General features: G+C 44.7%; 1 protein-coding gene across 1 annotated transcript in view; it reads right to left on the bottom strand.

Annotated features, from left to right (window-relative positions):
* The window catches only part of Spmip2 (sperm microtubule inner protein 2), a 129,988-nt gene that overhangs the window by 53,290 nt on the left and 62,045 nt on the right, over positions 1 to 14,653 (bottom strand). The window contains exon 2 of the mRNA XM_015999594.3: positions 10,907 to 11,139. Coding sequence (XP_015855080.1) covers positions 10,907 to 11,139 — 233 coding nt within the window. The remainder of the gene's footprint in view (positions 1 to 10,906; positions 11,140 to 14,653) is intronic.

Genomic DNA, 14,653 nt, shown 5'->3' with positions numbered 1-14,653 from the left:
TTACAGATGAGCTGGAGTTCTGACATGAATGTTTTTGTCATTGTTGTTCGACTGCAATGTTTCAAAGGATTTGAACCAATTAATGAACTTTAAGCAAGCAGTAAACACTGGACTTTGTGAGTTGGTTAACGATAGAGCCAGAATTGCTACTTCCTGTTGTGTGTTCAACTGATGTGCAAATTCTACCATGCTTCTATGGTGCTTAGAACACTACAGTTTTAAAAGACAGGCAGATAGAACCGTTAATGCCCCTAGATGCCATCTGTTGAACCCTGCTGCATGGGATACTATGCCAGCACTGCACACACACACCTCACATAACCCAGAGGACAATGCTTTAACCCTGTGGTAGGCAGAGTTCCAATGGCCCCCCAAATTCTCACTTCCTGGTAAACATACTTTCTTCCAGATATCCAATCAAATACTTACCCAGGGTGTCGCTGCTGAGGGATTTTGTAAACATAATCAAGACCCTAAGTCCTTTGAATTTAAGAAAAGGAGATTTGCCCAGTGTGGTGGAATAAGTTTATAATCCCAGTTACCTGGGAAGTTGAGGCAGGAGAATTATAATTTCACTTCTGTTTAGGCTACAGAGTGAGTTCAAGGACAGTCTAAACAACTTAGTAAGACCCTGCCCCTAAACAAAAAGTTGGAAAGAGACTGGAATGTAGCAGTGTTATGGAGCACTTGCCTAGCATCATGTGTGAGGCTATAGATTTAATTTCCAAGTACTATGGGGTGGGGGGATTTAGCCTCAGTGAGCCTAACCTTATCAACTGAGCTCTTAGAAGACCGTAAAGTTCTTGACAAAGGGGCTGCAACACTGAGGAGCATGTGACCTGAGGAAAATTTCCTTGGTAGCTTTGAGGGTGAAAGAGTCATGTGGTTAGGAGTTTGGGCCTTCTCCAGTTGACAGTGGCTCCTGGCTAACACCCATCCCTACAACCACGAGGAAGTAGAGTCGGCCACAACCACATAAACTTGAAAGAGATGATAGAGATACTTTGATGTCAGCTTTGGGAAACCTGAGCAGCAAGGCAGCCATGCCATCCCCAGACTTCAGACCTATAGATCTGTAAACAGATACAGGGTACTCCATTAAATTTCCAAATTTGAGAACTGAATAGTATTGTAAAATAAAATAAAATAATAAAAAAAAATTCCAAATTTGTGCATATTTGCTATGTAGCAATAGAAAACCAATATAATCTCCTTTTGATAGGTGAGAAAATTAAGGTGTCATGAAAATACTAGTAAATAAATCTGACAACCAAGAGGGAAGATAAAAATCCTTCAACTCTGTCCATTTAGCAGAATAATAGTAGTAGGTTCTCCTCTAGGGCCTGTGCCCTATCTAGATACAGGGTCTTGGTCTCCATAACAGTGCCACACATGAGTTCCATCTTGTGGAACAGGCCTTAAATCTAATCAGAAAGTGGTTGGTTACTCTTATAACATAGGTGCCACTGTTGCACCAGCAGCATTTCTTGCCAGGTTGGTTGTGACGGTAGCTTGCAGGGTTTACAACTGGGTAAGACTGATGATGACTTTTCTCTTCCAGTAGCATGGACAGCACCTTCCAGCGCTATGAAAGCTATCCAGTAGAAATGAAGCTTCCTCATCAGTAACAGCTTGATCTCTTCATGTTCTATGACTCAAGTGTGCGTTGTCTTTAGCAACAGGACCTTATTGCCACATTCTGGAGAGTAACCAAGAGCGATGGCAATACCTGTAAAGTTTTGAGGTCTATGGGACCCGTCTTAATAAGCAATTACAAAAGAGGTAGCCCATTCTTGGCCTGGGGTTTGTATTTAATAGCTTTTGATGTCTAGATGAGGCATTGTTCCCCTCCGCCTGTTACAGGCTACCTCCATTTAAATACACTAGAACTTTCCTTCAGAGAAAGACCAGACCCATCCTTGTTGGAGTGGTTCTGATGACTGGCCTTCTAATGTCAGCCCTGTAGCCTAGCCCACTGGTGATTTCCATCAGGGCCTGAACCTGAGCAGAGATACTCTTAAAGCTACCAGGAGCCTCCCATGCCCAATCACTATGGTTTCTGAAATATAACCAAGTGCTTCATCTGCAATTGTAGTCACTCTTGGATTTCTGTAATGTGTTTGCTACTCCTGTTGATTCTGAAGTTCAAAAATGAGTTTTCCCCATTTAATTGTCCAATTAGCTTTTCAGCTAGGAGCAAAGGCTCCCTCATTGTGAAAAGTATTTCCCAAGATATGGGGGAAAAAAAAGTAAAAAGTTTTTAAACAATTGTATTCAACTAGCTTGAAGTAGAATGATTACTAATCTAATGCACACTTAAAAATTCTTTTCTCTCTGTGAACAGCAAAGACTCTGCATGAGAACAAAAGCAACCTCAGTGTTCATGTGCCATCATTTCTGGATCAGCATCTATCCCATGCTAAGTGAGGAAGTGAGAGATATTGATATTGATATTGATATTGTCAATAGAAAGCCAAATCCAAAGAAGCTATTGAAAGCCCTTTTTGAGTATGGCTTGGGAACACAGTGCCCGACAATAATCACTTTATAAACTTCAATAATAACAACCGTTAAACCTGAGATTTGCTAGAAAAAGACCAGTTTCACATTTTTTTAACCAAATTTGAAGCAAGCTTTAATTAAATACTGGCCAGTGTGATGGGTGTGGAGACCCACAGAGGTTTCCTAGTGAGAACTTACTCAGGGTCAGAATCTGAGCTTGCTTTACCCAGCAGGACTGCATAATGGGGTGATTTTGCCATGAATGTGGTTACCAGGTGTTTGGAAGGGTCTACATTTGGCTGTATGGTGTGCTTTGATCTTGCAAGAGGGAGGTCTTTTGCCTTTCCTCTTGGCATATTATAAAAAGCCTTTTTGAATAAAGGATGAGGCTGGTGGGTATTGACCCAGGCCCTCCCAAAGCTATCCTGTGTTTCTGTCTTTCTTCTCATCGTCTAGGTCCCTCTTTCTGCTATTTTTTTCATTCCTCTCTCCTCCACCTAAGAACCCTTCAAAAGGTGAGAGGTGGACTCCCACAGATGGGTTCTGGCCAGAACCATTCCAAGGTTCCCAGGAAATGGCACGGGTCACATTTTGCAGAGGCTTATAGAGGCACACCCATAAGGCCTCTGTATTTTCCATCAGTTCCAATCAGGGGCAAGCATGTATACTGACAAACTTCCTGCCTACATACCTCCCACCTACATCCAATCAGGGACAAGCATACATTCTGACTTATTTCCACATCCAATCAGGGGCAAGTGTGCATCCTGACTTATTTCCTGCCTGCATCTTCCTGCCCACATGTGATCAAGCACATCCAGCGCAGTTGGGTCAAACAAATTTGTTTTAGGGGAGTGAAAAATATAAACAATAGCCTCCTGAGTTTCAGGAAGTAAATGAGACCAGACCAGTAAATGGTCTCATTTACTCTGTCCTTGGACAAAGGACTTACAGGTTAGAGGCATTTTTGTTTCATTTCTCTCTTCAACACAGTAATTAAAACATAACTTTGGCTCTCACACACCACCACAAAAAAAATATCCTATGAATTCTTCCCTACTTGAGGGAGGTTATGAAACATTCATTTGCAGTACTATTTTCTTTGTGCCCAAACACAGAGCTGGGGCCACATGCATAAGGCCCTCTATATACTTAATGAATTCTTTCTAATCTTCTTGCCCAAGGTTCCTTGGCTTGCAAGATTCAATAGTGGGAAAGCATAGAGAATACCACATGTCTGGTCTCATTTACTCCACATTCTATGCATTTTTGTCAACATAGCTGAGGTACTCTGCAAGTGTTGGGTATGAATAATAGAGGAAATGATCATTGCAAATTTATAACGCTTTAAGGATTTCCCTCCTGTGACCTTAAGAAGAGAGGATCAAAGCCAGATTTAGAAAACAGATGTCCTGGTATTTGATCCATCTGTGCTTGTGATATTAGATCATGTACAAACTGCAGAATTCAACAATAAACTTTAAAAACTTAGCTGTGGAGTCAGACCTGTTTTACTAGAGCATATTCTAAGCTCATCAATTCTTCCTCAGCTTTCCGGGGCTCTTGTCATTATTCAATCATATTGGTTGAAAGTCAATGGAATGATGCACTTAATTTCTGACTTTAAGAAGCTTAATTGTATTGATTGGTGGAAAAGTCAATACTTACATTAGAAATATACTCAGGGTTTTATATCAGGCCCTACACAGTCCAGGTACTTTAAGCTGCTCTTATAACTAAGAAATAAAATCCTTTTACAGGTTTATGTGGCATAGGGCTCTTTCCTTTCATTTTTTTATTCCCAATTTTCACATCATAATAAAAATGATGGAAAACAGGGATGTATTTATTTTTTAATTGACCAACAACCGTCTGCAAAAGTCACATCATTAAGTGAGGAAAGGAACCAGGCCACGGGCTACCATGACACCCAGAGAGACAGGCTTATTTCCAAATGAACCACTTGTCTAAACTAGCAGTTACATTTTTGTTTTAACTGAAATCTGAAAATGTAGGGGTTGCTTTAGTACAGGGATATGCTGCATAGAAGAGTTAAGTTAGTTACTTACCACCGTTTAACTCCACCTCAGTACCCACTGACCAAACCACCCCAACCCCCTCCCCATAGGCCTCTGGGAACCACACTTCATCAGCTTCTAGGAGATCAACACCTGGGGATTCTGGATGTGAGTGCGATTACGTGTCTTTCTGGGCCTGGCTGACACTGACATGTTTTTCTTCACAAACACAGCATGAGGCATGCACACCATCTACACAGGATCAGACATACATTTATTTTTCTGGAGGTTCAGATTCAATGAAGACTTCATAAGAAAATTACTTTCTTCTATTCATTTGAGGAATCCCATAAATTCACACTTTGTAAAATGGCAGAAAGCAAAGCATCAGGGCTGAAGAAGGTAAAGGTAAAGGTTGCTGTACTATTTTCAAGGAAAAGAGAGGGTTTCTCCTCCCTCACAGCCAGTCAACATGTGGCACACTCGCTAAGAGCTTCCTGGGATATATGAAAGTGTGTTACTGTATCCAGCACTTGGGAATGAAAGGTGTTAGTGTAATCATTTTTATATTAAACCACAAACTATCAGGTGCAAATAACTTCAAGAAGTTGAGAACTAAACGCTAAACACATGCATCTTAGGAAGAACAAAGTACTCCAAAGGCATAGCTGTTTTAAGACTTTTTTTTTTTTTTTTTTTTTTTTTTTGTTTTTGTTTTTTGTTTTTGTTTTTGTTTTTCGAGACAGGGTTTCTCTGTGTAGCTTTGCGCCTTTCCTGGAGCTCACTTGGTAGACCAGGCTGGCCTCGAACTCACAGAGATCCGCCTGGCTCTGCCTCCCAAGTGCTGGGATTAAAGGCGTGCGCCACCACCGCCCGGCAAGACTTATTTTTTTATTATTATTATAATTGTGTGTGAGAGAGAGTGCAGGTGTCCATGGAGACTGGAGGGTCAGATGCCCTGGAGCTGGGGTACAGACAGTTGGAAGCTGCCTTCCGTGGGCGTTGGGAATTGCAAGAGCAGTATGTACTCTTAACTGCTGAGCCAAGTCTTCAGCCCAGGCATAACTGTTTTAGAAAAACCATTTTTTCATTTTTCTTTTCTGACTTGGTTGAAAAGGGGAAGAAGCTTTACCCTGCTTTTAAAATCTCCAACACTGGGGCCCCAGCTGTGTGCTTGCCTGGCATTCGTGGGAGCCCCAGGCTCAGTCCTCAGCACCACCAAATGAGACTCAAGACTGGCATGTGTGGAAGCCCCAGGTTGAGTCCTCAGCACCTCCAAATGAGACTGAAGGCTGGTGACTGCTTTTACGATAATTCTAAATGAACCCACAGATAAATGAGAACTTTTAGAGTGAGGAGAATACCCTCCAAGTTCCAAAATATGTGTTCTGGTGTTCTATAAACTTAGCAGATCCACACTGTCAACATTTTTTTTTTTTTTGTAGTTGGATTTGAGAAAGGGGAGACTGATGTTTTACCACACAGGGACAAGGAAAGACCATGTCATCTGCTGAGAGGCCCTGTCATTCTAGCCGCTAGGATACTACTGATAATATTTGATTTGTTTTGATGGGCTGCAAAATGCTTCTTCAATTAAAATGTCAAAGGTAGGCATGACCAAATTATTATTCCATCCACTATCTGCCTAGTCCCCATGAACAACTTCATATTGCAGATGGGGTGTACTATGTGTAAATGGTGCCGAGTGGGAAGCCGGAAGAACTCTGACAGAATAGTGATGGAAAGGCTATATGCTTTAGCCAAGGAGGCAACTAGAACTGAGCAGCAGAACATTGGTCACAGGGATAAGCCCATGACAAGGCACCTGGAGCCTGGCCTTCCATTTCCTGCATCTTATTCTCTCACTGTGTGCTTGACATGTCTGGATTGAAATCCTGCCTCTGTCAGTTAGTACCTCTGACCTCATGTAAAGAGTTCGCCTGTCCATAGCACACTTGCCTTATCTGTCAACTATCAATAGAGAGGGCCGTAGTGTGTTCTCACTAAACTGTCTGGTGTAGCTCTCTTCTTGTTTCTCTTCCCTAAGTTATTCACTAATGAGGAAAATGTCCAACAAAGCAACCAATTTAGGACAAACTGAACCCATCAGCCATGAAGGACTTCGGTATCTTATCAGAAATCCGTTCAAATGTCATTGAACTGTCAAAAGCAGCCCCACCTAGAGCATGCTGATAGAATTCATGGTGGGTTAAAGCTGTGGCAGAATTATCAAAGCTTGGAAAAAGTTTTTAATAACCACCTCACATTTGCGTATACAGGTGGGTTTCTATATCGCAAAACACTGTAATACATATTTTGATGAATGTATTTAATGTTGTCTTGGGGATCATACCGATGAAGAATGGCTGACCAAGTCCCATATGACATCATTTCTGTGGGGGAAGCAACTGACTTAAATCAATTTGCGCTGAGGTCAGAGTGCAGGAGCAGAGAACGGGCATCAGGAAGCCGGCTGACCCTGCTGAGGTCTGGGTTAAAGCAAGGCCAGCGGTGAGGAGGCAGACAGACCACTGGAGAGGCCGTTAGGATGCCGCAGGCATTGATTCACTGGGCTCCGGCTACTCTTGTAGAAATGAAATATATAGTTTGGCAGAGGCCAAGTCCATTTAAACAAGAAGAATGCACTGCTCTTAAATCTGAGATAATAGCAAAAGTGATGGGCTTTCCTGGTTGATATATACATGCATTACCATGGTACTGTAACACACATAAGGCCAGGTGGAAATAGCTAAACACACACACACACACACACACACACACACGAGAGAGAGAGAGAGAGAGAGAGAGAGAGAGAGAGAGACAGAGACAGAGACAGAGACAGAGACAGAGACAGACAGAGACAGACAGACAGACAGACAGACAGCAAGAAAGAGGTGGGGGTTCTTGGGAGCTCATTTCACTGATCTCTACCGTGCGGTAAGTGTTTAAGTGTTCAGGTTGTCATTTGGCACGGAGGTTGTCATCTCACTCCTCAAGCCAGATGATTTATCACATGACCTGTCCAGCCCTCTCCTTTTGCTCTAAAGAAGAGGGTCCAGGTAGAAGGCCGCTGCCCCAGGCACTTTTTGCAGGAGTCCCTTGGAGGTGCCTGAGCGTCCTGGCTGCTGGTCTCAGACAGACCTGGAGCTTAAATTAGGAAGCCCGGCTGCTGGAGCTATAAACAGCCAGCAAAGGTCTGTGCTAAAACTGCAGCCCTGAGCTGTCTCCTACTACACTCTGAGGAGTGTCTGCAGTCAGAAATGAAACGTGGCCATGTTGATGTGGAATAGGATGGGAAAGGAAAGGCCACAGATGTGGAAGAAATCTCAGGGGGAAAAAAAGGCGTTGGAGAAATAACAGGCAGTAGACTGAGACATCACCTACGTGATGGCTTCTGTCCTCTCTAAGGTGACCTCAGTTGACACCACCACTCTCCTCTCTTCTCATTCCCTGGCCCTCTGATCTCTCTCCCTGCCTCCATTCCATCTTTCTTTCTCCCCTTTTGCCTCCTCCCTTTCTCCCCTCCCCTCCTTGCGCCCCCCCCCATCCCTGCCACTCCCTCTCTCAATTCCCTCTTTTTCTCTGCTTTCTCATTCCTTTTTCTTTTTTTTTTTTTTTTTTTTTTTTTTTTGGTTTTCCGAGACAGGGTTTCTCTTGTGTAGCTTTGCGCCTTTCCTGGATCTCACTTGGTAGCCCAGGCTGGCCTCGAACTCACAGAGATCCGCCTGCCTCTGCCTCCCGAGTGCTGGGATTAAAGGCGTGCGCCACCACCGCCCGGCTCCTTTTTCTTTTTTGAGACAAGTTCTGTGTGTGTGTGTGTGTGTGTGTGTGTGTGTGTGTGTGTGTGTGTGTGTGTGTGTGTGTTCCAGGTTGGCCTTGAGTGATTCCCCTGCCTCAGCCTCCCAAACCCTGACATCACAGGCCTGTACCGTTGCATCTGATTCCTTATACCTCGTGTACTTTGTAACAGGTTTGTGTAGAGCTCCAAATGCAAATACCTGTGCTGGATCTGAGTGGCTGAGAGTAAATGGATTACGAGGGATTGGATCTGAGTCTAGACCTGGGGTTTTACCGTGGGTGCACGAGAAATCAGGGCTGGGACTGGAGGGGAAGAGTAGCAGCCCCAGCCAAGGACTTCGTGGGTGGGTCAGTTGTAGGCGCTCCTTGCTAATAGGTGCAGTCCATTTCAGTTACCACATGCCATCCTTCTCAGGAGCTTTTCTTACTATCCATCTTTAAGTCCCATGATCCTTTAAGGAAGTGTCTAAGATTAAAGAGGAGGAGGAGGCCAGGAATTTGATAATGAATTGGGGGTGGGCACATTTGAGAAGTTGGATGAAGGGAAGGGAAAGGAGAAACATGATACATTTTAATAAAAAGAAACGAAACTTTTGACAGAAACCATGTAAAAATAAGCTTTTTATAAAATTATTATTATTTTCTAGTTAGCAGTTCCAAAGAATGTGTGGGGAGACAATTGTTATTAAATATTTGTTTTATACTTTTTTATCCGTTCCTTATATAAAGTTGGGTCTTAACCTTTTTCTCTTAGAGTTACCATTAGAGTTTGGAGCACAGGGTAGGAAAACAAGAGGCAAGAGAGAGAGCAAAGCCTGACCTCAACTGTCTAGACTGTTTCGAGGCCAGCAGTGACAGGCATCAACCTTCCTCTGGGGTGGAAATGTGTGACAGGGAGAAAGCTGGTCAGGGTTCTTCCAGGACTGGGCAGGAACCTTAGGTATGGGGAAGGTGATCCAGATGTGGAGGGTATTTGCTGGGCAACACGTTTTTTTCAAAAATTTACGGCTCCCTCATCTTGGAACTGCTTGTCCAAGCAGAGTAGGCTAACTTGTGAACCTGCCTGCCTCAGAAAACAGTCCTTTCTGGGAGACAGATGTGGCTTGTTGGTGATGGTTGATCAGTAACAGTAAAACAGTTTCAGGTGGACTGCTTTCTGGGGCTGGGGCGTTCTGTCAATTACATTGTACTTTGTTAATGTTCACCATGCTTGAAAGTGTATTTGGTAATTATTTATCTAATGTGTCGTTATAAGAACGTTTTGTTTAAGTTGGATAGTTTTGATATTGGTGGGTTCTGTTTTCTAATTTCTCACAAGCCCTGGTAACAGCTCCTGTGGATTCCTCGTGCTTGCTCTGCTGATCCTTGTCTCCTACTGCATTGCCGGGTTGGTTGATACCTAACACACTCACTTCACTTGCTTAAGAATTGTATTAACTACTGGTTTCCTGGCCTTTTTTTTTTTTTAAAGTTTTTTTTTAAGATTTATTTATTTATCTTATATTTTCCAGATCTCATTACATATGGTTGTGAGCCACCATGTGGGTGCTGGGAATTGAACTCAGGACCTCTAGAAGAGTAGTCAGTGCTCTTAACCTCTGAGCTATCTCTCCAGCCCCTTTCCTGGCCTTTTTAAAAGAATAAAATATGAAGACATAATATGAAAAGGCACAAAAAGAAGCTGAGACTGTTATGAGACACAGGTGGGTCTCTGTAAAGAATTACTGTTAAGATGGCAGGACCAGGAAAGTGAATAGAGAGCACCATGGCTTAACACCTCTGCCAAGCAAGCCCAATCTCCATGCAACACACACACACACACACACACACACACACACACACACACACACACACCACTCATACACACATACACCACATACACACCACACACTCATACACACAACACACACACACACACACACATTTCAAAAAACAACTTGAGGTAATCTGGAACTTGAGCCATTGTGGTGTGTGTGTGTGTGTGTGTGTGTGTGTGTGTGTCTACATATATATCATCAGTGTACAGAGGGTGCAAAAGCCTGTCTGTAAACACATTGGCATTCTCCGACACTGCTTCAAAATCACTTCCACTTCTTTTTGGTTTTGAGATGACTTTGTGGGCACCCGCCTTGGTCCACACCATCCAAAGGAAACAAGACAAGGGTGCTAGACTATAGAGCCCTGGTCACCAACACAGCGTGCTCAACACGGTGACGACATTCAGGATCTGCAGTTCCGCACCACATTCTTCCCTGACACGGCCCACTCACAGCCGTGAGAGTGTGAGGACCATGGGCAAATGCCTCCGCATACACATGACTCTGGCTACCTTCCCTCTCCCAGCACAGGCTTCTCTCTGTTGGTTGCGCTTTCTTTTTACCTCTCCTCTTATCTATTAAGAGGGCTGAAAGGGTGTGTTGCGAACAAGTACGTTTATTGCCAACAGTTATCTTCCTGCACAACTTCGATGCTGTTCCTTCTCAGTCACTCATGTCACTAAGGACATGCCATCGCCTACGATGCAGACTCACAATGAATTCAGATCAGAACCCGGGAGCCTATGAAGGGTGTGAAACTAAGAGCAGTACCTTGATGTGAAAGCCACTCTCCAGTCTTGATCCGTTGATGAAACTGTACTCTGGTATCCCCCATCCAACTTCACCAACATACTCATGTTTATATTTTGCTGGTAGGCTCCGGTTTAGGGCAGATCTCCATAAATACTTGAGATCTCCAGTTTTCTCTAGTGCTGGGCGCTTTTCTCCTATATAGGTGGTATGCTGGTGAACTTTAGCCAAGTGATCTTTTATGTAGTCTGGACCTTAAAGAGACAGGAAGGAACACATGTTTAAAACCTTCACATTATTTTCTCTCTGTCCCTCTCTCTGTCTGTCTCTGCCTATCTCTCCCTCCTCTCTCTCTTCGCCTCCCTCCCTTCCTCTCTCTCTCCCTCTCTCTCTCTCTCTATCTCTCTCATGTGTGTGTGGCGGGGTGGGGGGGGATCTCAGGTATCTCAGCCCAGTTTACTGGCGATTGAACCCATTCACATTCTTTTCTAAGATGCCTTTATTTCAATTGTGGAATCAATAATATAGCATTTCTCAATGTTCCTAGGTATGATTGTAAGCCTTTTAAATAGCTTAATTCAATGTATCCTTATTAACCGCTGTAGAAGATAGACTCTAATCACCCCCACCCCCAGTTTAAGATAGGAAAGGGAGGCATATAAAGATTGGTTCTTTGTTCAGAGTCAGAGCCAACAAGCTCTCCACACTGGCCAGGCGGCCTTCAAAGCTGGGTTCTCAATGGCCCCACTAAACTCTTTTGTTTGTGATTGATTCCAGATAGACACATTTCAATTCTAAAGTTCCTCCTACACGCCCCTGTATTGACAAGAGCTAGCCTTCAGACACCGGTGTTTGCTTTGGATACATGATTTCTTTTTGTTTTGCTTTTGCTTTTTTAAGACAGGTTTTATCAGTGAAGCAGTCCTGGCTGCCCTGGAACTCTCTGTAGACCAGACTGACCTCAAACTCACAGAGATCCTCCTGCCTCTGCCTCCCGAGTGCTGGGATTAAAGGTGTGCACCACCGCCGCCCAGCTTAGATATATGATTTATTAAATGAAAGTGACAACTCCCCAAATGTGTTAGCAGCAGTTAGAAAACTGAAAAAATGACTAGATAGTACAGTTCCAACAGATGATGACACAAGGTAGGGGTAGCTAACATTAGCATTTTAAATGTAAAACAATATAAAAACAAGCCATGAAAGGAAAGACACAAACAGACATCCCAGGTCTGGGCAAAGATCACTCAGGTCTGCACTTTGAGGTTTGATGGTGTGAAAGTGGCGAAGAACAGGTCTTTCTGGAAGAATGCTGCAGGTTACAGAAAACATAGAGGGTTCACTCAACTGGGGAGGAGTTTATAAGTTCTAGAGCCAAAACGGGAGCTAGGATGGTGAAGGGGGCCATTAGGACCTGGTGAACAGAGATGGACACACACACACACACACACACACACACACACACACACACACACACACGTATCTAGGGCCGTTTGCCCTAGGTTGAGAGAAGAAACCACCACGGCCCACCCAGTGCCAGGCACCATTATGGTGAGCAAATATATGGTGAGGAATGGGTCACCACGGGTGGCTATGTTGGTGTCCGAGGGTCGGGGGCATGGAGACATCTGAGCTTGACCTGCTGCCGAGGACCATGTCTGGTTCTGTGGCCCTGTTGCAGCCAGGACTGTGTTGATGTCTGTAGCTCCTGTTACCGCCAAAGGCTGTACAGATACCCCAGGTCTGGGCCAATACCTGAGGCCATGGTGGTATCCGAGGGTCTGCCACTGGGGCAATACAGATCTGAGCACCCTGCACTGCCACCATTGGCCATGGTAACATCCAGCTGGGCTGCCGCCGCCGGCCATGTCTGGGTCTGGGGTCGTGCCACAGCTGGGGTCTGTGTTGGTGTCCATGGCCTGTGTTACCACAGGCAGGCCCATTCGAACTATGTACAAGGTACAAGTACAAGGGCTGTGCTGAGCTGACCCAGCCCCTCCTTGGCCCTGAGATTGGGAGGGCTGGCCCTGCCTCTAATAGGAGAGCTGTCCTCCTCTTTGAGAGAGTTGGCCCCACTACCCCTCACCATGGGTGTGGGAGAGCTGCCTCTGTCCCCCACTGAGGGGGGGTGTGTGTGCTATGGAACAATTTTTATACACTGTAAATATGTATTACTCTCATTGGTTAATAAAGAGCTGACTGGCTTATAACTGGACAGGAAGAGATTGGGTAGAAGAACCAAACTAAGAGGATGCTGGGAAGAAGGAGGAGGAGGAGGAGGAGGAGGAGGAGGAGGAGGAGGAGGAGGAGGAGGAGGAGGAGGGCAGAGTCTGAGGAGTCTTGAGCCAGACACAGAGGAAGCAGGACATGTAGAAAATGAGGTAGCCAGCCAGGAGCCATGTCATAGAACTTAGAAAAGAAATGTGGGTTAATTTAAGTTGTAAGAGCTAGTTAGTAACAAGCCTAACTATCAGCTCGGCATTTATGATTAATATTAAGTCTCTCTGTAGATCTGGGAGTGGCTGCCAGGACACAGAAAAGTCCACCTACAGGGGTGGTCCCAGCAGCCCAGTCAGACCAACTCAGCTACCACCCAGATACACATCCAGGGCTTTGAGTTGGCACTCCCCAACATCTACCCCATTTGTGACCTGCTGGAGTATGTGAAGGGACTGGCCCTGTGGAACCATGGCCACAGGATCTCCATAACTGGGCAACAGCAGGACATCCAAGAGGAGATTCCATGAGGGTCCAGTATGGATGGTGTACCAGAAGCCAGAGGCCTTGAACCTGACCAACAACACGTTACACCATGAGCATGTGCAAGTAAAGCTGTGTGGACAAAAGGGAATACGGCATGACACTCCGCAGCTCCCAGTGCCACTGAGATGAATGGAGAGGTGATGGAGAGGTGGGAAAGATGGAGGAGCAGAGCGGTTTTTTGTCTGTTTGATTAGTTGGTTTTTTGTTTGTTTTGCTTATTTTTTATTTTTATCTTATTTTTATTATTTCTTTTTTAGTTTTCCTTTGGGGGAAACACTACAAGGGTGAAGGGCAGACACAAAGAGACTAGGAAATGAATAGGATTGGGTTTGGAATGTATGAGGTGGAATTCCCAATGAATCAATTAAAAGAAAAAGAAAGTTATGTTTAAAAAAAAAAAAAAAAGATTGACGAAGGGCCCAAGCCTACTAACAGGCCCAAGCCTGGCAAACTCGCCCCCCACCTTCCTCCCACCCCTCCACAGATTTTTATCCTTTCCCATTCCTTTCCCTTGTTAAAGCTTTCAATTACCTTCCTAAAGCCAGCCCCCGAGGTCTGTTTCCTTTTTTGGCCACTGACTCATTACTTAGACTAAACACCAAGCAAGGTCCAGAAATCAAGATTCATTATTTGGCTATACAGGCTAATTTGTCCAATCAGGACTTACCAACTCATCCTAGCACCGACTTCCCCTTTTCTCCTTAAAAAAACCACTTTGCAGAGATACCTGCTGCTGCCTTTGTCTCATCCGGAGGCGGCACCTCACCCACTTCCACCCGCTCTTGCCCCTCTGCGGCGGTAATAGATCTCCTTTATGCCGAGCATTTGGTGTCCGGGTGTGTTCTGAGCCGACTCCAAGGGGGCCCCTCTACAGTTGGGGGTGCATTTGGGAGAACCTAATTTGTTAGCACGGCCACAGTTTACGGGCTGCGCTGCAGCATCAGGCTCCGCTCATCAAGAGCTCGGTATTTGGGGAGGCTGAGGAAGGCAAGGCCTTGGGCCAGG

This window comes from Peromyscus maniculatus, chromosome 6 (assembly GCF_049852395.1).
Source record: "Peromyscus maniculatus bairdii isolate BWxNUB_F1_BW_parent chromosome 6, HU_Pman_BW_mat_3.1, whole genome shotgun sequence".
Lineage (NCBI taxonomy): Eukaryota > Metazoa > Chordata > Mammalia > Rodentia > Cricetidae > Peromyscus > Peromyscus maniculatus.
Note: the sequence above shows the minus strand (reverse complement) of the source record. Positions and strands in the feature narration are given on the sequence as shown.